General features: G+C 31.0%; 1 protein-coding gene across 1 annotated transcript; it reads left to right on the top strand.

Annotated features, from left to right (window-relative positions):
• The first annotated feature begins 3,992 nt into the window (after nt 1-3,992).
• Nucleotides 3,993-14,355, top strand: LOC118191133 (uncharacterized). The gene is made up of 2 exons (XM_035361927.2): nt 3,993-4,149; nt 9,213-14,355. Exons 1-2 carry the CDS (start codon nt 4,138-4,140, stop codon nt 9,813-9,815), a joined length of 615 nt encoding a protein of 204 aa, XP_035217818.1. The 5' UTR covers nt 3,993-4,137; the 3' UTR covers nt 9,816-14,355.
• The last annotated feature ends 797 nt before the right edge of the window (nt 14,356-15,152 follow it).

Below are 15,152 nucleotides of genomic sequence, written 5' to 3'. Positions count from 1 at the left end.
TACATCTTAGCACAGTAGAGAGCTAAAGCTGAAGTGCATAGTTATGAAATATGGAAGCATGCGAAGAGAAAAGTTTTGGTTTACAATTCGGTGATTGGTCGTCAAGAGGCATCTGGTATTAAAGGTTACGTAAGATCGCATGATTAATTTGAATGACGCAATGCAGATAAGTTATTACGATTTTAGAATAGAGAGGAAGAATTTATGTTTATAGTTATATTATAATTCTGATTCATACAATTTTATCTTACATATATATATATATATATATTATTCTTTAGTTAATCTGCATGCAATAGTTGTAGAATTATCAAAAATTTAAGAGTTGTTTATGCTTTTCTATATTTTTCAATTTTTAATGAAGATGTTTTAAGTTTTTATGCAAGTGAAGAAATGAGAACTTTTCTTCCGCCAAGTGAGCTAAATGCATTGAATGAGAACATCAATGAATATTGAACATCCCACCACGAACCACCACGATGAACCACCACGAACATCTACAGTCCGGAATCAAGATAGTCTCAGAAAACTTTTATCCTTGGCTACAAAATTTATCAGTGTTACAAAATAGGAAATCGATATTGCAACAAATTTCAAATTTGGTCTTCCACATGCCGATATTCGTAGGAGGATTACATTATTCAAAATTGGATGGCTCTAGGTACCGTTGTTTTATCACAATGCGAGAAACATACATGTATTTATACAGATTCTTCATTATTTAATTCTTTTAAATATAATACGGGGCTGTAATATTTGTTGGCAACAATTTGAAAAGTGAATCGACGCAAAATGCCAAAACGAAATTAATAGTCCTTCTGAGCTAACGCTACTTTGGGCTAAAAACATTATATTGGCTTCGCTTCATTTTTGACATTAACAGGCAGATTGTGGTTAATGCGAAATATGGTAAAATTAACCTCTATCAGTGTTATTTTCAAACATTCAAACTTTATATTATAATGAGAGTTCATAGCATTTCAGTATGATTGCAGTTTGTAAAATTCCATTTACTTCAGACTGATGAAGCAAAAATAAGTACGAAATTGCAAAGTTTTATTTTTCTCGTTTTCCAACGCTATCATTGACCACAATTTCGGCTGTACTCGTAAACTTTAATATCATTTTAGTGCAGTGTATTTACTCTGTATGTTTGCAATTTCACAGTTGTTAATGCGTATTTTACCAGTGTAAAACAAAGTAACTTGTATGAATTGAGTCAATTAGTATAACGAAAACGAGTATTCAAAATTTTATGGACTGCTTTCATCTTTAACAAATCTGAATTCCGAGAGTTCAAGAAAGTTGTACATAGATAATAAATTATGAGCATCCAAACAAATTACTCAATATTCATGCTCTCTTTGAACCGAAATAGCTTGTAGCATGAATCCTATTGCTTAAAAATATAAATGTGTTATAATAATTATAGAAAGCTAATGTAATTTACATCCATGTTTCATGATAGAATTGGTGAAAATATTATTAATTAAGTAATTGTACAATTACTTAATTAATAATATTTTCAAGTTTAATAAATTAAACTGAACCGCATTAAAAGCTTTGGAAAATTAAAAGAGACGTACAAGGAAATGAAAGCTGGAAAAAGAAAAGCATTAATCAACAAAGTGTTAAGCTTGTTTAAACCTAACGTGAAAAGAAACTGTTCCGGTTTATAAAACGATAGATTTTCTTTTTCCTCGTCGTCGAAATGAACCTGTACTAACCGCGCAAACGCAAGAAACTAAACTGTGAGCACATATACTATAACCATAGCAACGGTGCAATATCAAAAGCAGCACAATTTCATTTCTAAGTGAATTTAGCATTTTCGTTTTCCCACTGGTATTTGTAATAAGTACCAGTCTTCCACAAGCAAACAAATTCTTATTTTTTGCATTCATTGATTGCAAATAAGTAACAGCATAATGTTTTGATATATTTTTTCTCTGGAATATTTAAGCTTCCTCTAATTACAAAAAAGATTTTTCTAACATAACAAATATTTAAAATTAAAAATGGGTTGAAATAAGCTTGGGAATAAAATAATTGTATAAAAAAAATGTGCTACAATTCACTAAATTTTTTAAAAACTGACGAAGTTTCTAAACGTTTTTCATTCAGAAATTTCTGACTACTATTTTACAAAGAAGTTTTTAGATTTTCTTTATAAAGAAATTTTGAATTTTTTTCCCTAAAAAACATGTTGAGGACTTTTTTTGCACCTTTTTTATTTAATGCTTTTACTTTCACCGTCTAAAATAAAACACCCATCGTTCTAAATGGTTTATTTTGTCACACTATTGAAAAGAGAGATACTGATCCAATTTGAAAACCAGATAGTTTACAGGGAGTTAGTATGAAATATGAAAGTAGTTTTGCGATTATTAACGATGTATGGCGAAAACGAATGCATGACAGTATGGAGATTTAGGTGTCATTGTAGAGTCATTAGGTTATTTTGAAGCAAGAAGACGTGAAAAATGAGCAATGCCCTCGCCGAGACTCGAAAGGAGGGAGAAAATATCATATATACTCCCCCCTTTTAAAGGGTGACTGGAGATTTGGAAACCCAATCGCCAAATCCTGGTGGTGAAGAATCTTCATCTACCACCTTTTAGTTCGGGCGCCACTGTAGAGTCATTAAGTGATTTTGAAGCAGAAAGACGTGAAAAATGTGCCGGAATCGAACCTGGAACTCCCGAATGCGCTATCGTTACACCACGTGTGCTACCGTTACACCACGAACGCATGCCAGAAGGAGAGAGAAAATATCTTATATATTCCTCCTTTTAAAGGGCAACTGGGGATTAGGGAACCCAATCGCCACATCCTGATGGTGACAAAGTATTGTCCACCATCTTTTAGTTCGTGCGCTACTTTAGAGTCATTAGATTATTTTGAAGCAGGAAGACGGGAAAAATGTACAGTGGCCTCGCCGGGACTCGAACCTGGAACTCTCAAATGCATGCCAAGTGTGCTACCGTTACACCACGAAAGCATGCAAGAAGAAGAGAGAAAATATCTTATAGCATGATTGAAAATAGGAAAGCTATAGATTTTTAAATGCCAAAATCTGAGCTGCTTAATTAATTATGCAAATTCGTTTTAAAAATTGAGTGGTATAATTAATCCTAAAATACTTATTTCAAATGAGCAAAAAGAAAACTTTTATAAACAGCATACATTTTGAACAATGAAGAATAAATTTTTAAATCGGGACAGAATTTCGCAACGAATGTTAGGCTCGACTTATTTCTTCCGTAAAGAAAATGTTTTTATGTTGTCGCAATGCCACATAAAGTATGAAACGAGTTAAGCTGTCAGAGTCTGTTGTCATCTATTCTTTTATTTATGAACTTCTAATCTCTAAATTCTTTTCTTTATCTACCTTTCGTCACATAACATCTCTCATCGAGAAAGGCCGCAGGAAGAAAAAACTAAAATCCTCTTAGGGGAAAGAAAAAGTGCTTACCACACCTCACAAAGAACCAGTAATTGTAAGTTTTATCAGAATAAAAGAAGGGCAAAATGTAATAAATAACTACACAAAAAAGCATATTCGAAGAGAAAACTCGATAATTATTTTCGCATCGAAGGTCATATACATGCGATGAGATTTGGTTTGAATTCATAGCAATGTACCTTTGCGAAACTCGTTGAAAAATTCCGATGAAGAGAATCAAATAAATATAAAAATAAGGAAACAAATCAGTAAATAAACACCACGAAAAAGCAGACATCGACCTGTGTATATTATTAATAATGTAGGAGGACCGGAGAGACTTGAAGGACAAAGCATAAACATAGCAGGCGTCAACGTAGGCTATTGGCACGACACTTGCCACAGTCCGACCCCACCCCACTTCCCGCAAAATCTCAGCTTTTACCTTCAGAGGTTCCTCCAATCAGAAGAAGGGCAACCTTGGACATATTTAGGTTAATAACAAAAGAAAAATAATTATTTGATTCTGTTGTTAGACATACGGACGTATCTGTGACGTCAGGTAATCGGAATCTACGGTAGAGCTGGGATGATTCTTTGGTATAAAAAGGCAGCGTTGACCATCCGATGTCACACTCTTCAACTCTTCCTTTACAGCAGACTTAAAGCTTTGCTAAGCTTATAGCTTCAGGATGATCAGCTTGGTAAGTTAACTGTCTATCTTAGCGTAAACTCAATAGACCTTTCCGCTATGTCTTAAACAGTTCCTCAACGGATATACCTAAACTTAATGGCACATTTGGCATTCAGTGCTAAGACTTTCAGTAAAACTTTGCTCAGTGTAACAATGACAAAGATGCTGTCCTGTTTGAGATAGTTTTATGAATTCATCCACATTAGGATCTTTCTATATGTGACGATATTCTTTGATAACGTCACATTAATGTCTCATACATATCTCGAAGTATCAAACGGAAGCTGATGCGAAGAAAATTAGGGTATAGAAAATTAGGAAACTCTTTAGGATATACAGACATTATAAATTATCTAATCAGAAATGCTTTGAAAATAGTTTAGACTAAGCAACCAGCTTTTCTGAAAGTATTTTGATTCATTTTTCGTTGGTTTAATCTCTTTTAACGTTAAAATAAAATTCTAATGTTTCTTTAAGAATATTTTAATAAGTTGTTTACTTTGTGCAGTTGACAACTTAAGGTTGCTTATTCGAAATTGTAGTATACAATAAATAAATAAATTATTAAATTACTCATATCAAGAAAGACGTTAGCTGTTTTAGTTGTCCCTCAATAGGTGGTGTTGGTATCAGCTCTTCTAATTAAATTTTGCTCGTTATTTCTTCTTTGAAATGCTGAATAAGATATTAGCTTCCGCTTTCGAAAGGCCATTTCTTCTCTTTTATTTTCGTTAAAATTGAGTGTAATAAATTTTTAATTTACTGTTACAACAATTTCTTATATGCTAAGAGTTAAATTTCTTTAATCTGATTATAATTTAAATCGTTTAGAAATTTGTTTTAATCGATTAGAAGAATTAAGACAAGTACTGTCTTTTCTATGAGGATATTGTTGGTAAATATTAATTACTTGCAGTAATAAAAACATGGAACAAAATAATAGTTGCATTGTGTAATAGTAAACTAACAGCGCTGGATAACTAAAATATATATACATGTGATGTAATTTTTTAACCGTAAGTTGTATTAAAAACGCAGCCCATTAAAAATGGCTTGCTCATCTCTTCTAAATATGTTGCTGTTGGTGTGACTTATCTCAGTTGTCTGACAGTAACATCAGTACAAGCCCACGAAGTTCATTGTGACAGAGAGTGCAAGATTACGACTGCCGTTGACAAGCTTGAGCACCATACAGGTAACAGTACAACTTAACTAATCCCCCTCCAGTTTTGATGCAGAGCATCCGAGGGGGACAGGTCAGAAGATTTCCCACCCCTCTTCCAGTACCATGAGCCTTTTCGAGAGGACTTACGGCTCGCCGCATATTTAGAGTGTTTCCACGCAACACGGACAATATACATTTATAAACAGCCACGCTTTCTTCGGGATTCGAACCCGGGCCCTTCGGTATAGCATTCAGCTTCGCTAACCACTATCCTGGCTGGGCGGCAAAATTTTAAATATTCTTTACTATGCATTTTACGAGCATATGTTTTGAGATTGTAACAAATTATCATAGAACTATTATTATTCGTAGCGTTTATAAAATATAGCATACTATAGCTTTTTATCGCCCCCCTTTCTATATATTTTGGAATTATAGCATATGGAAGTTATACCATACTAGAGATACTGGAAAAATGTTAAATTTTACTGTTAGACTTAAGAACATTGGAGAGCAAGGAAAAGAATGAATTATCATATCTCGAGTGCAACTAGTCTAGCTTGAACAAATTTAGGTATTTTTAAACTAAATATACTGCTTAATTAATATCTAGAAATAATTGATCGGAGGGCGTGAAAAAAAAGTATTGTAACGTATTAAAAATAAAAAGCAAAATTCAGCCTTAATCTAACACTAAAAATTAAAAAAAAACTATAAAAAGCTCTAATTAACTAATAACTGATAGAGTAGTTTTATATTTCTCTTACTGAGTACACATAGTCTACCAAATTCATTAAAGGACTAATTATAATTCCTTATACATTTCCTCTGGACTGGTAGCAAATTATCAAGCGTTATTTTAAAATGTAAGTATCTTAAAGTATTTTGAAATTGAGAAACTATCATAAAATGTACATTATGCTTCTTTAACTACCGAATTCAAACTCATGGTTTAAATGAATCCATTAGGAATGTGACACAATTTATTTATCATGCAGCATTGTATAAGCAACTGAAGCTTAAACCAAATATGTCAGAATTTTAAAAATATTTATATAGCCCCCTTTAATCCTTGGTAATATCTTGCGCAAATTATTGACCAAAACACTTTTGTTCTGTTGCCATCCAGACCTTAATTCAGATACAAAAATAACCTTTTAACGATCAGACAAATTAATAATGTCAACAAAAATCAGATACGTAATTCGATTTTGTAGGGAAGTTTTAATTTTTTTTTCAGGCGCTCTATGAAATCATGAATACCATTTTGCAGCTTACATGGAATGTAAAAAATACGAATAAAAAAATCTATTACATTAAGCAAAGGACCAAGGCAATTAATATTATCCCAATCACAGTTTGCTAGTAAAAAAATGGAAATACTGAGAGTTCTAAATACATCGCCGTAATAAATAACTATTCGACTCAGCAATGTCTGCATTTGATCGGTAATTATGTAGACTTGAAGCATCAATAAATAACAGTTTCGTAATTGCGACTGCTTAATTGAAAATAATTGTTCGCGCCAAAAGGTCATTTTTGGAATCTCTTCCTATCTTATCTGTTGTTAATGATTAAGTAAGATAAAAGTAAATATTAATTTGGTGGAATTTGCCCTCCAGGGATCTTTCCATTACTTAGCTTCTGTTCGCAAATGTTTTTTCTTTTATTCTTACTTTTTAAAAAAACTCGTCTTAGTGTTAACTTACAAAGCTTTTTAATTTTGCGATTATTAATACATTGACTCTTAAAATTAGTATTTTATCAATATAAAATTTCAGATTTATCGAGGTAAAAAATCTAGTAATTAGAAAATATATTAATGAGGAAATAATAGAGATGCTAAATGTTATGATATACATATTTCCTTAAAAATATAAAACCCATGCCATTAATTTCAACTTTGAATATTATTTTTATTAAATTAAAAATTAATTTTTCTAAATAATTTATTTGTTTAAACTTGTTTGGACTTATTTTGCCTCTAGATCATTTGCATTTTATGCTTATCGATTCTCAGGATAGCTTCATCGATTATCGATTCTAAGATAGCTTCATTGATATCATTGAATTACAAGTAAAGAATAAAGCGCTTTGGATCAAGCAGAGTACATAGTACAATAAAATTTAACAAGAATAAAAAAATGGCGTCTTTAAAGCTTGAGGATACATTTATCTCTTTCATATTTAAAGTATTTTTTAAATGACTCTTTTTAGTTTCTTTTTGCAGGAAAAGATCTGCTTCTGTTTTTTGTTAATTTCCTATTCTTTTCTGATTTTTCTTGTTATTATTAGTCTTCTCTTTGTTTTCCGTTTTTCCGTCATATCTCTAGACTTAAACATGTCATCAGTTTCAAATAAAAGAATTTATATTACAAGCCTTTTTTTCTTATAAATTTTAAAACGAAAGAAAAATATTATTTTTGTTTTTTAAACTTTTTTTCAATGGCGGGCACTTGCCTGTAATGGCATTGGGCACTCCTAAGTTCCAGAATTGGTGACCATTTTATTGTGGAGGCACCTAATATGCGGCCACAATTGCGGGCAGATAATTTTACATTCAATTCTTTCTTCGGGAATAGAACCTGGGCTCTTTCATATCGCAATTAAGTTCCTCTAACCACTATACTAACTGGGCGGGAATTTTTATTTATAACTATTTTCATTTTATCAGATCATTTTTTTAAATGCATGCAGCGAATCTTATGAGTTTAAATTCCACTCTACTACAATTTCAAGCATGAGTTTTAATAATTAGGAGAACTTTATTCGTATATCCTTTTATCTGCAATACGTTACTTCGTATTGTAACGTAAATATTTCAGCAACTTCACTTGCATGTGTAATGATAAATTTAATTTAGATAAAAATGGCCATTAGTATAGTATTAAAAGAATGAATACGGTTCCAGAAATTTCTACCAATAATGGACTGATATAACAATAAGAATTTAAATCTTTTAAAATTTAATTTTATTATTTAGCTTATATCAAGCAGACTTCTTCGGATAGGTCCATTTACAAGATGCATTTTCCTTCAAAGAATAATTTTATACCTTATAAACTTTCACACTAAATTCCTCTTTCTTTATTAATACTATGAATTCCCTCTAGCTCTAATATATAATAAATCATAAGGAATAATAATTCAACAGGAATTTCTCGGTTGGTAACTGTTAAAGCAAATATTGAAGATTCTCATTCAGCTTCGAAGTACTTTGGGAAACATTTCTATGAGAACCTTGAGGACTGCAGATGAAGAAGGGTTCATTGGGAACAGCAGTTGAACATGGGTCAGTCGGTCCCAAGCAATCGGAGAAATCCGTTCCGAAGGCGGACGTTGAGCTTTGCCTAATAGAAACGTGTTTATCCTCCTGTCTACCGAAAGGGAATGGGTTATTATCCAACCTGGGACACGGAGATTGGAGCTTCGGCTCCAAATGCGGTAAGAACTCGTGTCTCTGAAACCGGTCATGTTTCCACTTTTTCTTCAAATGACGGCTTTTGTTCATTCTGTTGGAATTCGCCAAGATTTCTGACGATCTTGGTTATTTAAGCAAAACTGAAAATTATTACGTAAATTAGATATTAATATCTGTCATTTATTTGTAAACCCCTACACACGTCATTCACATTCTATGCATTAAAAATTGGAGAGTTTATTAAAGTGACAATTCTTTTGCGCTATGCGAGTAAAAAGCTTATTAATGGTAAAAACAAGAAAAACGTTTAGACTTGGTAACGTATATCATACTTAAAACATAACTGAAACGATCCTTCTATTTGGCGATAGCATGTGACAATAATTATAGATTTTAGTAGTCTCTTGATATTTATTAAATCAGTATTTGATTGTTTTTTAAAGAACTTTTACATCATAATCTGAAGTTGTGCTTTATTTTTACTTAGGTATTATTTTCTTGCCTCCTGGCTTCTTGCTTTGCACAATACCCATACAACCAAAATCAATATGCACCCCAGCCGCAGCACAATCAGCATGCCAACCCAGCTCCAGTGCACTACGTGAGTATTGGCGCACAACTCCAAGGTGATTACAAATTTGGATACAATACCGGAAATGACGGTAGTTTCCGAGAAGAGACCAGAAACCCTGATGGCTCAGTATCTGGTGCCTACGGATACATCGATGCTTCTGGCAAACAGCAAGTCATTCGATACACTGCTGGAAAAGATGGTTTCAAGGCTGAAGGTGATGCTATCCCTAAGGCTCCACCAGCACCCCAGCCAGTCGCTCCTCAACCTGGATACCAGCCTCAACCTCAGTACCAACCTCCTGCTCAGTATCAACCCCAGCCTTACAACAACTACGTTCAGCCTCAGCAAACTCAAGCCTACCCTCAATACACACCACCCCAGCAATATAACCAGCAACAATCTGGTTCTTACAACCCTTTCGCCCATAACACCGCTCCTGGACAACCTGTTGGCAGCCAACTGAATCTGTTATCCTATAATATCGGTGGAGGCCAGCCTAACCGTTACCAAGGTTGAAGAATTCGATAGGCGCAAGAACTGTTTCTCGGATATACTTCATCGTACATCCAATTAACAAAATTTATTGAGAAGAACCTCCTTCAAATAAAAGAAAAAGGTTTGATGAATTCATGATATACAAAAGGTATTTGAGTATCAGTTTAACTGGATATCTTGAATTCATGTATAACTCCTACTTTTCATCCGATTGCTCAATGCTACTATTTTATATGCAATATATTATTTGAAAATGAAACTTCAGCAAAATTGCTTTGCCTGCCTGTATATTTCTGCATGCCCAGATTACGCAGGATACGGTGCCAAATCTTACTTCTATGTTCGTTTATGTCCTCTTAATTTGAAAGTTTTCGTTTATGTTTCTTTGTTGATTATGAAATGCTCTTTTAATGATTATTGTTTATATATTTGTTTATCTCTTGATTAGAGAAAAATAAGATTTATTAAGTGATTTTATTATATGTTAATTTTTATTAAATCCTTTTAACTTACGAAAGGAATTACTATTCCATATCGCATATACATTTAAATTTAATGTAAAACGCTTATGATTATATTATCTGTTTCATATATTTACAGCAGTTCGATGTGAAAATGCAATTTTGGAATTTTTAAATTTAATTTCTTAAATTCGTATTATTTGATTTATATTGATTTCTATCTGCCGAAATTTTATTTAAATTTCAGAGACATGTGTAATTTATTATATCCGAAATTATTAAAGCGTCAAATATATTGCATAAATATTCATCATCACATCAGAAATTAATAAAGGTAATTAAATTATTTTATACATATTCACCGTATATGCAGTCAGAAAACAAATACCCAATATAAATGCAGTAAAATGTCCGCTGAAGTCCTATAACGTTTAAAATATGAACTTCATTAAGTATCTAACATATATTTCATTTTTTCTTTCTCTTAATGTCTTTGGATTCGCTTGTTTATTTTACACTTTTTCTATACAATATTAGCATGTTTCCCAGCGCTTCTAAACAAATAACGTTCTATATTTTAATTTTTACATCTCTGAGCTCTTATAAAATTGCTTTTATGTTTCGTGTTCTTAAATTTTCATTTTTGATTTCTCTGCTTTCGTTCCATGTAAAAAATGAATATTTAATGATGTGACAATGTTTGCATCATATTCCTGCTATATAAGTATGTATATATATTTGAACTGACTATTATGAACATAAGCTTTATACAAAATTTAGTTATTCAAATATTTCTTTTTCCATGTGGTAACTGAGGATTATGGCGTAAATACTGAAATGAATATTTACTTTTCTTGTTACTATTCGGAAAACATTAATTAATATATGGATTCAACATTTACCTATAATATGCCCATGTTTGCCTGCATAAATATTTGCATTCCGTTACACATTTTTAAAGGAACTTTCTTATAACAAAATTTAATTTAAATTTCCTCGAATTTAAATATATTAAGAATATATTCTTATGAAAATAATTTTTATGTTTTATTCCTCGCATATTTTTTATGGAAATACTTGCATTAATGTTTAAACTTAATTTGATTCTGAAGCCTTTTTTTAGATGAGTTCTGAGAATTTCTTTGTCTTTTCATGTATTTCAATTTGCATGTTATTTACTTTACATAATTTTTCTGCTCTTCGGTTATTTTTTGTTTATTCTTCTCCCTCCCTCCTCGCTGCCATAATTCAATTTTCATGCTTTGAAATATAAGAGTTTCGAAATTTTTACTCAGCATGTTTAGCTCTATGTTTTTGAAGCAGCTTTCTTATCTTTATTTTTGTTTTCCTTTTTCCTGCTTTAGATGTTTATTTCTTTAATGTCTCGCAATTTTTCCGCTTCTGGTAATCTAATATAATTTCTGCAGTTCATTTTCTACTTTCTTTTGAATCTCGTCGGAATTTATAATTTGGAACTATTTCTTTTGCTTCGCCGCTGGAATTTAATTTGTGTTTTTGTCGTCCATTTATTAACAAACGTTTTGTCATTTTTGTTTACTAAATCTTTGCTGTGTGTCACAGAGTGTTTTTTACCCCCAAAATATTTTAGACTAAATTACTTGCGCTTTGATAAAGCAAACATAAAAAGTTACTTAAAAAAAAAAGATTGAATGCGTAATGAAATTGAAAGCAGAATAAAAAAACAGTATAATACCTTTATAATAATGCAAGCTGAAAGCGAATTTTCCCTTTGTATTTGATGGGAAAGAATAAATATAAACGTTTTCGATTACTGATTTTAGATAGTTGTTATTATTTTTACAGGAATTCATATTAGAATATGACTTTTTTTTTTTTTTTTTGAGCGTCTGTTTAGTTAACGTAGCACTTCATTCCCATTTTTATGAAAATATTTGACGGCAAAATATCTATGTTATAGAGAAACAAATTCATTTTCTTTCGCATAAATAATTCTTACGAACTTCCAAAATGTAAGTCCCATTTTTGCGAAAATATAATTCCTGTGAGTATGAACATATAGGCAAAACTAAAGATATTTGAAGCTGTAAAAATATGTTTTCACATTATAGGATTAAACTTTGATCTTAGCCGCAGTTCTATCAATAAATTGTTTTAAGATGCTTGGAAATAAATTATTTCGGTACCAGTCAATTAAACTAAAATTTTGCTTTCCATGAATTCTACCAAGTTTTTACAACAATGAAAGTTTTATTCTGCAAAATTTTCTCTTCCATACAACAATTATGGAAATTAAAATTTTTAATAAACTTCACAGGCTTTAAATTTTCATAATTCTAGAACTCTTAAATTTCTACCAAGTTTTATACATTTCTTTTGAATCAGTTTAAAGAACTGTGCTTACAGCCTTTAATTTGAATATTTTCAAAATTTGCATAATATTCGTATCATAAATAACGCTCGCATTTGTAATCACATAATAAATAAATCTACAAATATAACTTTAATTATGTAAATATAATTAAAATTTATAAAAGGATCTAGTTCTAAATGCCGCATTGCTTTTGTTAGAATAAATTAGTATCACTTTTATATAATGAAACTCGGTAATGTCAAAAGAAAAAAAACTAGCGCCAAACGATGTATATATTGGCGAGACAAATGCAAAAAGTCTTAAAAAGTTTTTGTGCTAACGTTGTATTTGTGCTTCATTCCTTTTCATGTTATTTTCTTTTGTGCAATATACTTCTGATAATATTGCTTAATAGGTAAGCCTGATGCTGTTTAAAATTTATAATGAATCTCTTGTAAGTTCTATATTTCAACACTTCCATTTAAATTTTTGTAAAGATTGTTAACCTTTGATTTGTATTCTACCTGTGTTCTATCTGAGCTAAGCAAACTTTCTAACTTGTTAAATAAAGATTTCATAGTTATTCTAATTATTCTTTAATAAAACTGTGCTAAACAGAGGATATTGTGCCTTAACTGTGTTAAATACATGAAATATCAGCTTTACTTAATAAAATTTTCCTTTAAATGGTTCAATAATATAATTATTGAAAATCCATTTTGAAGTTTTATAACAAATATATTTGTGCTGTTTTGTGTTTTCACATTCTGTTCAATCTAGCATTAGATTTCAACAGATATCTTCCTTTGCCATTGAACTTTTGCATGTAGCTGCAACTTCTGCTTGTAATGAACATGCTGCTTAGTAATTGCTTCTGCTTGTAATTACATGCTGCTCAAGCATTAGAAATAGTTCTGTTTCTGTGATTTACATCGTTTTTCAATAGAAAGCGTACTTTATAATAGGTTTGTTGACAGTTAAATGAATTAAGTGTTCCTGATATTGAAGAAACACGATGATTTCCCCCAGTTATTTGATTTAGTCTTTTAAGGAGCCATCTTAAGTTTATACATGCTCTTTAGAATATTAGCATTTTAAATCCGGTGAACATATTCTTTTTACCACTTTTTAAACAATTATGTGCATCTTTATTTCAGCGGACTTTTTATGCATACTTAAACAACTTCATTAAAAAGCTTTTAGGCGTTATTATTATTTCCACAGAGTGCTATTTTTGAATTAAAAATGCACAAATTTTGTTTTAAATGAATGAATTTGCTTTTAAGATATTTAACTTGATTTTGTGTTTAAAAATTATTGTTCTGAAATTATGTGCATTACGTTATGTGTGTAGTCATGTATTGCTTTCGTCTATTATGAGGTAAAATGTTCCTTCGCATACGCTAATTTCCTTTATATGTTTACTATGTGTTTTGTACTTCTTTGCTTCAGATTTAGATTTTATTTGTGAATTCATTTCGTCTTCATTAAAGGAAACGTCAAAAGAATTAAAAGTATCATGTTTGTATTTGAAAATAATTTTCATTAATTGATGACGAGATAAATTTGTTTATAAAAACAAACGGCTTCTGTGTTAATGCTTATGCATAGCTTGTTTTACTTGCTGCTGATAAATAAGAATTTTTGTGAAAAATATGCTTTCTTATTTAAATTTGAAGGATTTGAAAAGTTTCGGCAGTTTTAAGTGTATTGTAAATCTATGTGAAGATATATTAATTTACTTTGAAATAAAATAATTCAAAATTAATTGTGCTCATTTATGATTGTGTATCTACGTATATACATATATAGGTGCTTTTGCATTTTAAATGAAAGTCTTAATGCCTTTTTGAGCATTTACACCACTTAAATATTTCATCACTCACCCAGTTTTAAAATGTTTAATACGTAAGCTCCGTGCATGTGATAATGTATTTCCATCGTAAACATATATTCATTTTCCGCATGGCTGAGCAAATTAAATAAAACACAAGACTCTATTGTAAGGAAAAGGGTCATATTGTGAAGGTTTAATGATTCTAGAAAGAAGCTAGAGTTATTTGCACTGATAAGTTTCTTAAGTATCTGTCCCATGGGTATTTGCGATAATTCATCCTACCTTCTAAGCAGTGGCTACCCTCCTAATAAATTATTATAAAAGAAATTATCATATTATCTATAAAAGAAATCCGATGTGGGCACCACATTACTTCCATGTAAAGACTATTAAATTATACACATTTCTGGTGCTTTTAATTTCAACTTATTTCCTCGAATTTCATTATAAATATACGTATTTCCCATTCAGTTAATTCAGTTCGCAGCAAAGTGCATAAAAACTCAAAACATCTTCATTAAAAATTGTAAAATAGAGAAAAACATAAAACGCCAAATACAGTTAGAACAGTTGAAAAATTGTTTTTAAGAATTAAAATTAGTTTTTACGCAAAAACAAGCGATTTCGCCAGCGGGCAAAAAGGCAGATTTCTTGGGTGCACAAAACTGAAAGTTTGCTTTTGTTTTCACTCAGAAAAAAGACACTGAAGGCGCAGGAAATTACTTAAT

This window comes from Stegodyphus dumicola, chromosome 2 (genome assembly GCF_044657685.1).
Source record: "Stegodyphus dumicola isolate Sdum_Otavi_A_Nest chromosome 2, ASM4465768v1".
In the NCBI taxonomy this organism is placed as follows: Eukaryota; Metazoa; Arthropoda; class Arachnida; order Araneae; family Eresidae; genus Stegodyphus; species Stegodyphus dumicola.
The sequence above is the reverse complement of the archived record's forward strand: the minus strand, read 5'-3'. Positions and strand labels throughout refer to the sequence as shown.